The following is a 14219-nucleotide window of genomic DNA, read 5'->3' as shown; positions in this document are numbered from 1 at the left end:
AACATCAATCTCCTAGTCATTTTTGAAAAACATATTTCCCAATGGAAGCTTTAAGTGGCTACTACATCAAAATCCTTCAGGCAGGGTGGGGTGTGAGGGAAACAAAGGTCATACAACTAATGGCTTAGAGATGCTTCCGAATCATCTAAGCCCCCTCTGAACATATCTAGACTCAAAAGCGGATATATCTGCATCTCCAGAAAAACGTCCGACTGATTTCAGCTTACACCCACCCAAGCACTGCCAGCCAGTGAACACATGACGCTTTTGCAGCGGTTTAAGTTAGAGGAACTAAAGAACAATAGAAAAGCAGCGAGGCATGTAAACAGACAGTCCTCACTCCTCCAACCATTGCTCACATATTGCAGAATCTTAGCACATCCAGAGAGGGCAAGCGGGCATATCAGCCATTAGATATGTAAAACTTAGTCTTTGGGAAAACCACCCATCTATTGGATTGACTTTTAAAAAATCAGGCTGGCATTCACCCTTGAAGCTGAACCCACAAGAATTCAATTGAAGTACCTGTCAGTGTGTTGCTCTTCCGGAGCCAGGGGTTGCAGCTTTGAGTCTCCAGTGTCATCAGGCTCTGGGGGTGAAACACGCACCTCCCCATTCCCAGCTGGAGTAGGGAGCTCAGGTCCCAGCTGCTCCTTGGCCGGCTGGTGCCCACTTGGGCTGTCCCCTCGCAGGGCAGCTGTGTCCTCCATCGCCTGACGGCTCCCTGGCAGCACTGAATCATGAGCTACGCCGGCGATCATCCTTGCAGCACCTGTTTCTGGCAGGTCACCAGATGTGTGTGCCCATGCCTCGGCTGTGCTCAACGTGATGTCACCCTTCACTTCCCCAGCAGCTCCTGCCTTCTCGCTGGGCTCCTGGGGAGTGTCCAGCACTTCTCTAGCCAGTGGTTCAGGGATGCTCCGGTGGCCAGGGGCGTTTTGCATTTCCAGGATGCTGGCATCAGCTTCAGGCTTCCTTTCACCCCCAAGCAGGTCACTATTAGCCTCGGGCTCAATTAAAACATCCCCACGGGGAGGAGAGGATTCTAGAGCACAGGTAGATTCTGGCACATCACCTGCACCCACCGTGTGAGCCAAGTCCTGGGTACCATCTTCTCTAGGGTGACTGTCAGAGACCAGTGTTCCCTGGCACTTTTTTCCAGAAAGAATTCTGTCACCTTGAACGGAGGCCTCTTCTCCAAGGCTCTGGGGAGCCACCTGGATGTCAGCAGCTCTCTCCAAAGATGTCCCCTGAGCAGCCACTGGTGAGGAAAGGCCTGAAGCTAGTTCCTGCCCACCCCTCACCTGCTGTGAGTGAACCTTGGCTCCCAGGTCTGGCCTCTCGCTTCTCCTTGCTATGAGTGGTACACCAGTCACCTCCTCCTCAACACTGGCACCAGGCTGGTTTTGCTCCAAGGCTCGCCCCCCGAGACCTGGCAGCTTGTCTAGAGCTGTATCCTGGGAAACCAGATGGGAAATCTTAGCCTCCACAGCCAACTCTGGCTTCTTCTCCACCCAGAGTCCAGCAGGAGGTACAGGGAGAGTGGTAGCAGCCATTCCTTGAGTTCCATCTAGAAGCTTCTCTGGGCTTAGTAGCGTGGTGAGGTCCTTGCCCACCACACTCCTCCCAGCTCCTGCCTTTTCACTCGGTGCATTCTGGGGCTGGTCAGCAGTCAGGGCTCCAAGCACTGATTGCTCAAAGATTCTGGTGATGTGCTCCCTGAAGTCATGGAGCCCTACAATGGGGCTAGGCTGCTTGGAGCTTGCTTCTATACCACCTGGTGCACCTCTCCTTGGATCTGGAGGTGTCTCTACCACCCTGTCCCTGCTGCCCTCTGTCTGTCTTGCTGCATCACCCACCATGCTGTCCTCGCTGCCAGAGCAGGCTGGAGTCCCACAGGGCCTGGTTTCTGGAGCTATGGCCTCTTTGTCCTCCTCTGTCATCTGCTTACTCTTGGCCAGAAGAGGCATCCTGTCCAGGTAGGGCATGGAGTCCACAGGTTCCTCAGTGGTTCCAGCTTTGGAGCTTCCAGAGATGGCAGGCACAGCAGAGCCCTCCCCACCTGCAGCTCCTGGTTGCAAGAGGAGGCTGGCCGGCAGCTTCACAGAGGCAGCCTTTTCTAGGGCAAGCAGGGACTCCTCTATGGGACAGGGACTTTCACCCGGAGCTGTGGGGCCCTCCGAGGAAACAACTCTCAGACCACTGTCTTCTGCTCCTTTCCTGGCGGCACCATTGATATGCAGGTAAGGGGTGTCAGGAGCAGCGTCTTTCCCAGCTGGCAGGGGCCTCTCTGGGTCAGGGCCAGCCTGATGTGCAGAAATGCCCTCCATGCCTCTGGGCATCCCATCCAGCTCTCTGGCCCGTAGCAAGGCATCCTGGCAGCTGGGCACGAGCTGCTCAGTCTCGCAGGACTCACCAGGGACGGAGGTAGAAGGTCCTTTCCTGGAGGTGGGGCAGTGCTCAGTCTGAGCAAAGGTGTCACTTGGAGTGGTTTGTGGCTCCTCTGGAGCTTGCCGCGTCCCTGGGCCTCCTTCACCGGCACTCTCACCAGCTGTAGCAGCCCCTCCTTCATCACCCTGCTCCCCAGCCAGCGGGAACTTCTCGAGAAGCTTGTGGGTCTCTGTATCTGTGGTGGCCGAGGTGGCAGGGCACTCCATTTCTTGCTGTAGGGCCGGCCCTGGTTGCTGCCTCTCTTCCTGGGCTTGATCACATGTCTGTCTCTCTGGAGCATCCTGGGTGGGTGTGACTCTGAGGCTGGCCAGTGCTGGGGCTGCCAGACCATGAGCTGTATCCAGGAGGGCCACTGAGTCAGGTGGATGAGGCGGGGCCCCCACTGTGTCTCTACTTGCCATCTCTGCCTTGCACAGGCCCGAGGGTGGGAGCTGTGCGTCAGCTACCCCCGCATCCCAGCAACATGCCCCTTCACGCAGGCTGCCTGCTTCCACAGCATCACCCAGCTCCTGTTGGGACTTGTTTGGCCCCTGCCCAGCACAGCAGCTTCCCTCCCCGCCCAAGCTCCCTGCAACAGAAGAGTCTTTTAAAGTGTCTCCTGCGTTAAGCAAGACCCCTGAAAGATGGCCACGGCTGCCTGCTCCCTCTTGCCCATTCTCCCCTAATGCAGGCAACTTCTGTCCTGTTGGAGTTGGCAATTCTGACTCTTCTGATGGAGAACTCTCTAGAACCAAACTTGGAGCATCACACAGACTGTCTTTGGGGAGCACACTTTGACGTTCTGATCCAGATGCCTGCTCCTGTCCTTCATAAGTGGGCAAGCACATGTCCTCCCGAGGCCCCGTGGGTACGTGGGCTGGGGAAGGACCTGCACCCTGGTTCTTCACACCTGGGTTGCTTGGATAAGCCTCTTTCCCATTTGCAGGAGGTTGAGTCATCTCCCTGAGCTTATCAATGATGGGTGCCCCTGTGTCTGACTGTGATGGCAGGAGGCAGTTCTCAGAAGATAGTGGGGGCCTCTCGGATGCAGCTTCTCTTGCCCCACTGTCCTCCAGGTGGGACAGGTTTCCCTGAAAATCTTGCTTCGGACTGAGCATCGTATCCACTGCTGGGGTCTCCTCACAGGGAGTGTTTGGCACATCAGCATGAACTTCCTGTCCATCTATATTGTGCCCTGGCCCAGAGGATTGGCCTGGGGATGTCAGCAAGTTCTCCCCATCACAGCTGCGGGGCCTCTGTGGGGACAGGCGGCCCTCTGTCTTTTTTTCCAATGTGTTCTCTACCTCTTGGGCTTTGGATACAACCTCTGCAGCAGGAGTCGACAGGAAATCTGGTTTCTCTGATTCTAAAGCAGGAAGAGACTCCATTCTTCCCAAACCCCACATGTCCTGAAGGGTATCAGGGCATCTGGACTGCAACCCCGGAACAACATCCTCATCAGTTTCATCTGGTGCTGGGGGCAGGACCGGCTTCTCCTCAGGGAGGAGCAGTGAGGTGGCTGCAGTGGTCACATTGGCACCAGCCGTCGCCTGCCACGCTACCTGCATTGACTGAGGGTTGGGCCCGCCTATGTGTCCAGCACTGTTCTTCCTGGGTGGCTGTGTTGAGTCTAAGCTGGGAAGGATTCTGCTTTGTTCGTTGCCACTTTGTTTCGAAACCTCATCTTTGTCCTCCTCAGCATTGGGCTTGCCACCAAGAGCCTGAGACTCCTCTGCCCTCAGGTTTCCAGGATCTGTACCACCAGGTGTCTCTGGGGTGGCATCCTGGCTCCTGGGGTTGTCTCCAGCTGATCTGATCTCGTCTCTAGCCACGGCAGGACCCTCATCATTCTCGAGGGCCTTGGCTCCATCCTTTGGCCCCTCTGACCTTCCAATACTTTCACTCGAAGTCCCAGGAGGAGGAGGGGACAGCGGCATCCCTAGTGCGACCCCCTGGCTTTGCTCCCTGTTCCAGAACTCCGCTCTCTCCTGAGGTGAGGGGGCAGGAAACTCCCCAGCGCTCCCTTTTGGGTGCTCTCTCTCTCTTTCAAGATCTGATGCCCCCTCCTCCAATCCTCCCAACCCTGTATTCACCAGCTCTTTGGCTGCTTCTGCAGAAACTGGTTTCTCCGCCTTGGAAATCGTCTCCCTGGCCAACCGGCTGGATCCTCCTTCGGCAACAGGGATCTGAGCATCTGTATGTGCAATGGGGCTTGAAGCTGGAGTGAGTGGAGAGGGCTGGGCACTCACCAGCAAACCCCCAGCTGGCTGGCCACCTGCGGCCACACCGATGACTTGACGGGGTTCAGCCCTTTCTGTCTCTATCTGTGAGTGACCCTGAGCGTCACTGGTGTCCAGAGGCTTCTTGCAGGAACTGCCGATTGCTGCAGCCAGAGCAGGACTGTGCGGGTCCCTGGGCAGCTGTGTGTGTGGCAGAGGTGGTCCCATTTGCTGCCAGCAGCTTTCCCGGGAGGCAGAATTCGCTTCAGCTTCATAGGCGGGGCCTGAATTGCTGGGAGGCAGGCCGCAGGCCCCGAGGATTTCCAAGCTACCGGCTGAATGCGGAGGCGTCACCTCCACTCGGCCTGGATATTGTGGTTCCCTGGTCTCAGGTATTGGGGGCCACTCCTCCAGGCCAGCTGAGCTCTCCTTGCCCAGCTGGACAGCAGCTGGGGCCTTGGTGGCCACTTGTACAGAAGCTGATCCTTGCCTGGACTCGGCAGGGGAGCCTGCAGCGTCTTTCTCTTGGGCCTCGAAGCCACCAGAGTGGGCCCCCTCTCCACACGGCAGCTCCTTCCTCGGCCCTGCGGGCTGTGCTGGTGAGATTCCAGTCAACTGGCCGATGTGGCTGGAGGAAGAGGAGTCCTGTGCCTCTTCCCTCGGCTCCTCGTCACATCCAGTACTGGGGACGATGGCAATTCCACTATGATGAGTAGAGCTGTCCCCCTCAGGGGTAAATGCCGCCATGACATCTCCCGGGGCACTTGGGGACGTTTCTGGTGCGGCTGTGGGGCTTGCCAAGCAAGCCTCTGGGGGGCACTCGGTGAAGGGCATGGAGGTCCTGGGCCACTCCTGCTCCCAGGGCGGCGGTAGGCCAGGCAGTGAAGAACCTCCCGGCCCCCTGGCTTCCTGTGGGAACTTCCTTGGCTCCGTCACCTCTGGGGACACGATGGTCGGATCCCAGCTGGCAGCACTCTCAGAAGTGGAGGGGGGGCTGCCGAGCCCAGCGCTGCCAACAGTGAAAACACTCAATGTTTCATTGGTTCTCAAAGGTGCCAAGGACAGAGCCACATCACAGCAGGTCACGCCAACCCGCCCCCACTCCACGCCACCAGCAGCCTCCACCACAAACGTATGGGCCCCCATGCAGCAGGCTGCTCCCCCTGGGAAGCCCTCCAGCCCCTCCCTTTCTCCAAGTCAGACATTCAGCTGGGGGCTTCTGTGCTGGTCAGCAGCAAGCAGGGAAAGATGGAGACTCATTCATAATAATCTAAAACACAGGACACCCAGGAGGACCTAAAATGGGGGTTTGAACCAGTTCTCTGTAGACTATAAGGAGGTCTTGAGTGCTTCTGGGAATCCTTTGATGTTCAGGAAAAAAGCCCAAGCTGGCCAGGCCAGGCTTTGAAATGGAGAGCTATTCTTGAACACAGTTAACTTGATTCTCCACCATTTGACAGGTGGTAAGAGAGACACAACCCAAAAGTCATTTCTGGTTAGCATGGAATTTCTGTACCCAACCAACATGTACCACTTGGAATCTGAAATACCTTCCTACCCCTATCTGTCCTGACTTGAACACTTATCTGGGCAATGCACAGAAAAAGCAAAACAAAGCACGTAAGAAAGTCAGAGGAACCGGTTCAGAGTCAAGGAGCTGCTGTAGATAGCCGACTATCGCTATCATAAAAGAACTCGTCACATGCTCTGCTTGATTGTTGCCCAATCCCATATAGTTTGAAGTAAAAATATTATTTTAAAAATAATTATTAATAATTTTAAGGCCGCCTGTGGTGGCACATGCCTGTAATCCCAGCAGCTCGGGAGGCTGAGGCAGGAGGATCTTGAGTTCAAAGTCAGCTTTGGTAACTTAGGGAGGCACTAAGCAACTCAGTGAGACCCTATCTCTAAATAAAATACAAAATGGGGCTGAGGATGTGTTCAGTGGTTAAGCGCCCTGGGTTCAATCACGAGTAACTAATTATAATAACAATAATAATTTTAAAATAATTATTTTATAAATAACATACACACAATACAAAATTTGGAAAACAGGAAAAAATATCCAATGTGCTTGGCATTTTCAGTGTTCTAGGGATGTTTTTCCTTTCTATTTTTTTTTCCTGTACAGCCTCTTAGGGGTATAATTTTTATTATTTGTACATAGCTGTGACTCTATACACTTGCTATGATTAAATATTTTCTGGTTTCAGGAGAAATTGCTCAATGCATAACTAATAGTGTTTCTAAAGCCATTATTCTTTTCCTTCAAGTTTTCATAAGGAGGAAAATAGTGAAGGAACGGCATGGAATCTTTTTGTAACCATCTGTTACACACACGCACATTCACACACACCTGGACCTGCAGTGTTCTGGACAAGGCCAGAGGAAGGAGTCTATTCTCTGTGTTCACTGCCCAAATTCCAGGTTTCCATGCAAGACAGCACACGTGCATTCATATGTGAGGGAGGCACAGAAAGGGAGGGTGAAGTACGATCCTATTAAAATGTAAAAATATGTTCTATGGACTGAACTGTCTGTCCCTCAATACCCACATGTTGATATCCTAGTCCCCCACGTGACTGCAATGTGACAGGGCTTTAGGAGGCAAAAATTAAACTAGGTCCTAGAGTTGGGGACCTAATCCAATGAGAATGGTGTCCTTATAAGACGGAAGACACTGGAAGGTGCTGGGCACAGAGGGAAGGCTGTGTGAGCCAGGAAGCGCCTCCCTAGCTGGCAGAGCTCTCTCCAGAATCCAGCCCTGCTGGAACCCTGACTGTTAAAGTCACCCAGACTGTGGTGTTTTGTGATGACAGCCCAAGCAGACTAATAAAACAGGGGCATATGGACATTTATTGTCCTATCCTTTCAACATTTTGGAGATTTCAAATTTTCCAAAATAAAAAATTGAGGAAACAATAATGAACGAAATAACATCAGTGCTTGGCAAGGATCAGCTCATTAAACCGTGCTGACAGCTGGGTGGGGTGGGCAGCGCTGCTGCCATTTGCAGATGAGAACACTGGGGAACAGAGAGGTTAAGCTTGGCTTTCAACTCGGGCATCTTCCTACTCTCTGCCACCAAGAATAAGAACTTCCAAGGAGGGCAGGAGGCTCTTTACCTGGCCCCAATCCAGCCTCTCAGCCAGGCCCATCACTTCCAAACATGCCATCATTCAACATTCTTCCAGAAGGTGTGTGCCCATAATCACCATGGCAGTCACCATAGTGACTATGCTAATACCCATGCCTGCATAAGGACACAAGACAGATGCCTGAGAACCCGGGGAAGCTGGCTCTGGTCTCCACCTGATTTTTCTGACTCCAAAGCAGGGTTGACAAGGGCAAAGAGAAAGCTCCAAGGGTGAGATATCCAAGCCCCAAGGATGCTCAGAGTTCACCAAGATGGCCCGGTCAATGGAGAGCCCTGGCCCAGTGCTGCCAGCATATGCAAAACAAAACCACCCTGGGACTTGGGTAAAGCCCATGGCCTGGCCTCCTGGAAAGCCCCAGGCCGAGGAGGGGCCAGAATGACAGGGCTCTTGGCTCACCTTTGCTATTTCCTCCTGGCAGAGCCTTTTTTTTTTCCTTTATTTGTACCGGGATTGAACTCAGGGACATTCAACCACTGAGCCACACCCCCAGCCCTGTTTTGTATTTTATTTAGAGACAGGGCCTCACTGAGTTGCTTAGCACCTCGCCATTGCTGAGGCTGGCTTTGAACTCGCCATTCTCCAATCTCAGCCTGAGAGGTGTGCGCCACCGAGCCCAGCAGGAGCCTCCTTTTAACAAGCATTTTACATCTCATTTTGGGGTGTCCCAGCCACTAACTGAGGTCAAACAGTTTAGCAGGCTATAAAATTAATGGAGTGCTCCTTTTTATTTTATTTTATTTTTCTTTCTCTTAGTAGTGTGGATGGAATCTTGGCACATTCTGACACTGAACTATAACCCCCCAAGCTTATTTTATTTTATTTATTTATTTAAGACTGGATCTTCCCAAGTTGCTCAGGCTGGTCTGGAACTTGCCATCCGGCTTCAGCCACCGCCTGCCCCCAGCTGGGATTACTGACGTGCCGCCACACCTGGCTGGGGGTTCCTATAGATGTTGCCTGCTCGGGAACCTGGAGCACAGCCCCTTCCTGTCCCCATTATTGTAACCGTGGTCCACTTTCTGCTTTGAATATAGATAGGCCTTTGCTGCTCCACCACTGAAATTTTTTTAAATGGACATGTTTCTTTCTCTTCCTCTCTCCCTGCTCCTCCCTAATCTCTCCCCCTCCCTAAATCTCAGGGGAAACAGAATTACTTTTCTTTCCCATCCAATGCAGAATCATCTGTCCTGAGTACCCATCCACCATAAGAATGAGGTAATCCAGACTTTGGGGATGGTACCAGAAGATCTCAGGAATGACCATCCCACTGAAAATAAAATAAACAAAGCCACTTCCTTGCCCATGCCTCTGACAGCAGCTGCCATTTAGGAAGGGTACAGTTTCCCTTAGGCTGACTGAAATCATTACTAACTGGGACAAGATGATAAAAGTTGACTGTACTGGGGGCTGGGGTTGTGGCTCAGTGGTAAAAGTGCTTGATTAACATGTGCGAGGCCCTGGGTTCGATCCTCAGCACCACATATAAATAAATAAAATAAAGGTATTGTGTCCAACTACAACTAAAAAAAAATTTTTTTTTAAAAAGGTGACTGTGTTTTGGCATCTTGCAAACTTTTGTGTTCTTATCAGAGAGCAAACAAAAGTGAATTTTCCTCAGAGTACGGGACCCCCAGCAACTAACTGGTCCCCAAAAGTAACCCAGACATTGGTTTATTTACAGTAAATCGAGCATCAGCAATCTCTTTGATTACCCATCAGAAGCAATTTTAAAAGCCAGATTAAAGCCACTCCCCAGGAACTGATTTGCCTAAGGGCAGGAAAAATTCTAAGAACCGGTCTGTTGAGGAATCTGCATTAATTAAGCTTACATAACAACCTTTTATACTTCAAGATTGAGTCCAAATGTGTGGGTACAAGGCTGTGCTCAGAATCGAGGGGGGTGCTTTTCACTGGCTGGGCAGCAGGCGAGCTCAAAGGAAGTCTTTCAGTTTTGGTGTCAGTATCAAGGTCACGGCCAGGGAAGGAACAAGGACCACAGCGTCCCAGTGCAGATCTTTGCCCATAGTGCCCTCATGAAGCTGCTGAGCAGATGATGGGGACAGAGAAGGCCCTCCCCACTACCCTGGTGAAGACATAGTTCTGAAATACATAGTTCTGAACACACTGGGGTGGGGTACTTAAAGGGAAGAAGTTGGCTGGCTGTGGAAAACAAAGGTCCTGCACCCTGGGCTTTAAGGAGACCATCGAACTGAGGCAAAACTCTTTATGGTGAAGAATTGCTCCACACTATGTCCTTACTAAGGCAGAGCCCCTGGTAAGCAGTTGTGGTCGCACAGCAGCCTTGCAGAGGGGATGCTCCCGGGCACACATGAAGAAATCTGTCAGGGAGGTCCAAGTCTGGCCTGGAGGACAAGAGCTGCTGCTCAAAACAGGACCAAGGCCTCGGGGCTGCCTGGGCAGAGTCTGTTTCTGTACATGCTGCCAATTCCAGCCTCTTACTGGACAGGTGTGCTGCCCCTTCTCCCAGCCACTCTGGCCCCTTCGTTCTGCTCTCCAGGCTGCAGCCAGAGCATTGGCTTGGAAGTGAGAGTCTGCTCCCGTCTCCCCTGAGGGAAAGCTGTGGCTTGGCTTTGCTATCAGCTCTGGTGCAGCCCCCTGGCCTCCCCTGGCCTCCCCTGGCCCACATCTCCTGGAGCTCACCAGCCCTGCATCTGCCTGAGACCTGGAGCCCTCCTGCTCCTCCTCAGCTCTCTGCACTGGTCCTTACTTCTCGGAGTGGCCTCCCTGGTCTTGGTTCCCAAATCAGATCTACTTTCACAGGTCCGCCTAGTGCTAGTCTCAGTGGCTATCAACCTGGTCAATGACCACTTCCCTCAGGGAAGACTGGGTCCTTCTCTCTTCCCAACACTATTGGAGGTGCCTGGCACAAAATGAACACTCAGTAAGTGCTGTTGAATATATAAGTGTATAATGAAAAGATGCACAGACAGGTGGGTGGTGGATGGACAGACACAACTGAAGCCAAATCAAGGACCCCAAATATGCAGCAAGGCTCTCAAATTATGGTTGTTTTACCTGAAGATTAGGAAAGTTCTTTTCTTCCATACCACTATAGCATTTCAGGATGAAAAAATATATATCTTATTTTTCAGATTAAGGCAACTGAGACCCAGCCAGGAGTGGTAGTGCACACCTGTAATCCCAGTGGCTCTGGAGGCTGAGGCAGGAGGATCCCAAGTTCAAAGACAGCCTTGGCAACTTTGCAAAGCCCTAAGAAACTTAGCAAGACTCTGCCTCAAAATAAAAAATACAAAGGTGGACTGGGAATGTGGCTCAGTGATTGAATGGTACTGGGTTCAATCCTGGTACTGAAAAAGGAGGGAAGGGAAGAAGGAAGGAAGGAACAAATGAATGAACAAACAGAGACCCAGAAAAGGCAAAGCACTTTTCCTGAAGTGAGTCTGTAAAACCACACACAGTCCCTGCGCTCCCTGCGGGTCTAATGAGTGACGGTGACATGGCAAGCAATTTGTTACTACTAATTACACAGGACAGGTTTCTGGGAATCATTTGTTATTTTTACAAATCACTCTGATTCAAAAGGTAAGATTGCTGGGTGCCGTGGCGTGTGCCTGTAATTCTCACTACTCCAGAAACTCGGGCAGGAGAATCACAGATTCTAGAAACCTACTGAGCAACCTAGTGAGACCCTGTCTCAAAATAAAACGAAATGAGCTGGAGAGGCAGCTCCAGGCTAGTGCGCTTTCCTGGCACGTGAGAAGCTCTGGGTTCGACCCCAGCACCACAAACATTAAGAGCTTCCCCTCGTGCCACCACCCCTGCTGCCCACTGCCTCCCACTCGCTGTCTGGAAAAGGAAAGGGCAGAGTTGGCGATGAGTTAGCGTGGCGGGATGCATGCCAACAGAGCAGGTGGCTGGGGTGGAGAAGAGGGTGTTCCCCAGGTCCCTGCATTCCTACCTTGGCCATCAAATGAGGGACTTTCTCAACACTGCTCAGTCTCCGCCCCGTTACAGCCACCCTAAGGAGGTGAGATGTTCTGAGTGGCGAGAGGAGGAGAGCACCCAGGGTCCAGTTTCCCCATGGGTGGGGCTGAGTCTGCCCACAGTGCAGCTGTCTGCCTTGTGACAAGTGGACTGTGCCAGCTCCCTGTCCTTCCTGGCACCTCCACAGTCCTGGACAGGAAAGGTTAGCTCAGGGGCAACAGCCTGTCATGGATCACACTGGGTTTCTTTGACTCTAGATCACAGCCGATATGCAATCTGCTGGGAAGGGTGGGGTTTATCGGTCTCCTCAACCCCGAACACTGGGGGTTCCTTCTCCCCACACGTTGCAGGGTGGTCAAAATCTGAATGGGCCTTGTTGTGTGGAGGAAGAGGCTGTTCCTTTCTTTTTAGGTGGGGGAGACGTTACCTAGGGCCTCTCCCATGCTAGGTGTTATGGTTTAGAGGTGGTATCCCCCAAAAGTTCACTGTGAGGCGATGTCCCCCAAAAGTTCACATGTGAGGGGATGCAAGAAGGTTCAGGAGAAATTATTGGGTTCCAAGACTCTTAACCCAATCAGTGAATTAATCCCCTGGTAGGGATTACTGAGTGGTAACTGAAGTGGTGGGGTGTGGCTGGAGGAGGTGGGAAAGGGGGTGTGGCTTTGGGGTGTATACTTGTATCTCACAAGTGGAGTCTCTCTCTGCTTCCCGATCCTCATGTGAACTGGCTCCCCCTGCCACACTCTTCTACCATGATGCCCTGCCTTACCTGAGCCCTGAGGAATGCAGCCTGCTATCTATGGATTGAGACCTCTGAAACTGTGAGCCCCTAAGTAAACCTTTCCTCCAGTGCACTTGTTCTGGTCGGGTCCTTTAGACACAGCAGAGAAAAAGCTGCCTAAAACACTAGGCAAGTCCTTCACTGAGCTACATCTGCGGTCGGTGGTCTCTTATTTAGTTGTTTATTAATGTCCTTTCCCCCTGGGTGCGACCTCCTGTAGCTTCCAGAGCTCATCTGGCCTAGCACTGCCTAACGAATGAGTGAAGGATGGAATGAACCAAGAAATGAAGGAAGACCTCTTTTAGCCACAGGGGTACAGTCATAAAACCTCTCAATTCCATTGACACCTGCACGGTCAGATTAGCACCTATTCCAGAGACTTTGGAAAAACAATTTTCACTTCAAGTGATCAGGCCAGGGACAGAATTCTCGTGCTCCTGGGAGAGGAGATGTTCCACGCCTTAACTAAGGTGACATGGTATTTCGTGCACAAGGCACCTCCTTGGGGCCATTTCCAATCCTTGCCCATTAGGTCCAGTCTACACACAGCACTAATTAGTTCAGACTGTCCCTGCACAGGTGCCTGAGAGCTCACCGACCCTGGCAGCATGCCCAGACTTGGCTTTGTATTTTTAATCCAGTTTTATCTTCCTCTGCACATTCTATAAAGTAGAGAGGGGAAAGGAAAGTTATTGGAGGGCCTATGGAATTATTGGGGAAATGGTGTGTGTGTAATGGATTAAAACCAAAAGTACTCTTACCATTCATCTGTACTTTATATGACTCCAAGGTCAAGGTGTTATTCAACTCACAAGAATCCATTATCCAGCTTAGTACAGGGGATGGAGATAAAGAAAATTCAAAAACTGCTTTTTAACCAATTTTTTCAGCAACTCTCTCTGGAGTCCTAAAGAGCAGTAGGTGATCCAATTTGTGAATCCCAGACTGGCTGCTGGAGGAGGCTGGATAGTTGCACCTAAGAGACCCCCACAGCCAGAGCGAGCTCCAGGTTTCTCACATGTACGGTCCCTTCAAATGTATCCAGATCCCGACATTTCTTAATGACCAGATACAAAAAAAACAAAATCAACTATCCCAATAGAAAATCATTCTTCTTTTATTCACAATAAATAAGAATTTTTAAGACTTTAATAAGCTCAAATCAAGAAATTTGGTGGAGCACTTACCTAAATATGAATAGTGCCATAATTTTAAGTTCAATCCCCATTGGTTATTCGTGGAAAAGTACAAATGACAATTTTGCTTATATAGTTGGATTCTGGTGACATTTTTATTTTGACACTCCAAGGGTATTTGGAACAATAATGATAAAAGTATTTTTTTTTTTGTTACATTCCTTCTTTTTTTTTTTTTTTTAAAGAATTTTTTTTAATATTTATTTTTTAGTTTTTGGCGACACAACATCTTTGTTTGTATGTGGTGCTGAGGATCAAACCCGGGCCGCACGCATGCCAGGCGAGCGCGCTACCGCTTGAGCCACATCCCCAGCCCTACATTCCTTCTTATATTTTCGCCATAGCAAATGCAGTACCAACCAGGCAACATGATAGAATCGTCCTTGGGTGACTGAATATCTTTCAGAGGATTTGAAGAACCCTCTAAACAATAAGATGTCACCAGTGTCACTTATCGGAGATTGAGCTC

General features: G+C 51.1%; 1 protein-coding gene across 22 annotated transcripts in view; it reads right to left on the bottom strand.

The window, feature by feature from the left end:
* Tacc2 (transforming acidic coiled-coil containing protein 2) overlaps positions 1-14219 on the bottom strand; it is a 191743-nt gene that overhangs the window by 126145 nt on the left and 51379 nt on the right. For 18 of the 22 annotated variants that reach the window (XM_046448736.2, XM_058580716.1, XM_058580719.1 and 15 more), the window contains one exon: positions 526-5658. The exons of the other annotated variants lie outside the window; for them this stretch is intronic. In XM_046448736.2, the coding sequence (XP_046304692.1) occupies positions 526-5658 (5133 nt within the window). The remainder of the gene's footprint in view (positions 1-525; positions 5659-14219) is intronic. 22 annotated transcript variants of the gene reach the window in all.

The sequence above is a fragment of the Marmota monax genome, unplaced genomic scaffold, assembly GCF_021218885.2.
Source record: "Marmota monax isolate L192 unplaced genomic scaffold, Marmota_monax_Labrador192_F-V1.1 WCK01_AAM20220418_F8-fsc00076, whole genome shotgun sequence".
In the NCBI taxonomy this organism is placed as follows: Eukaryota; Metazoa; Chordata; class Mammalia; order Rodentia; family Sciuridae; genus Marmota; species Marmota monax.
Note: the sequence above shows the minus strand (reverse complement) of the source record. Positions and strands in the feature narration are given on the sequence as shown.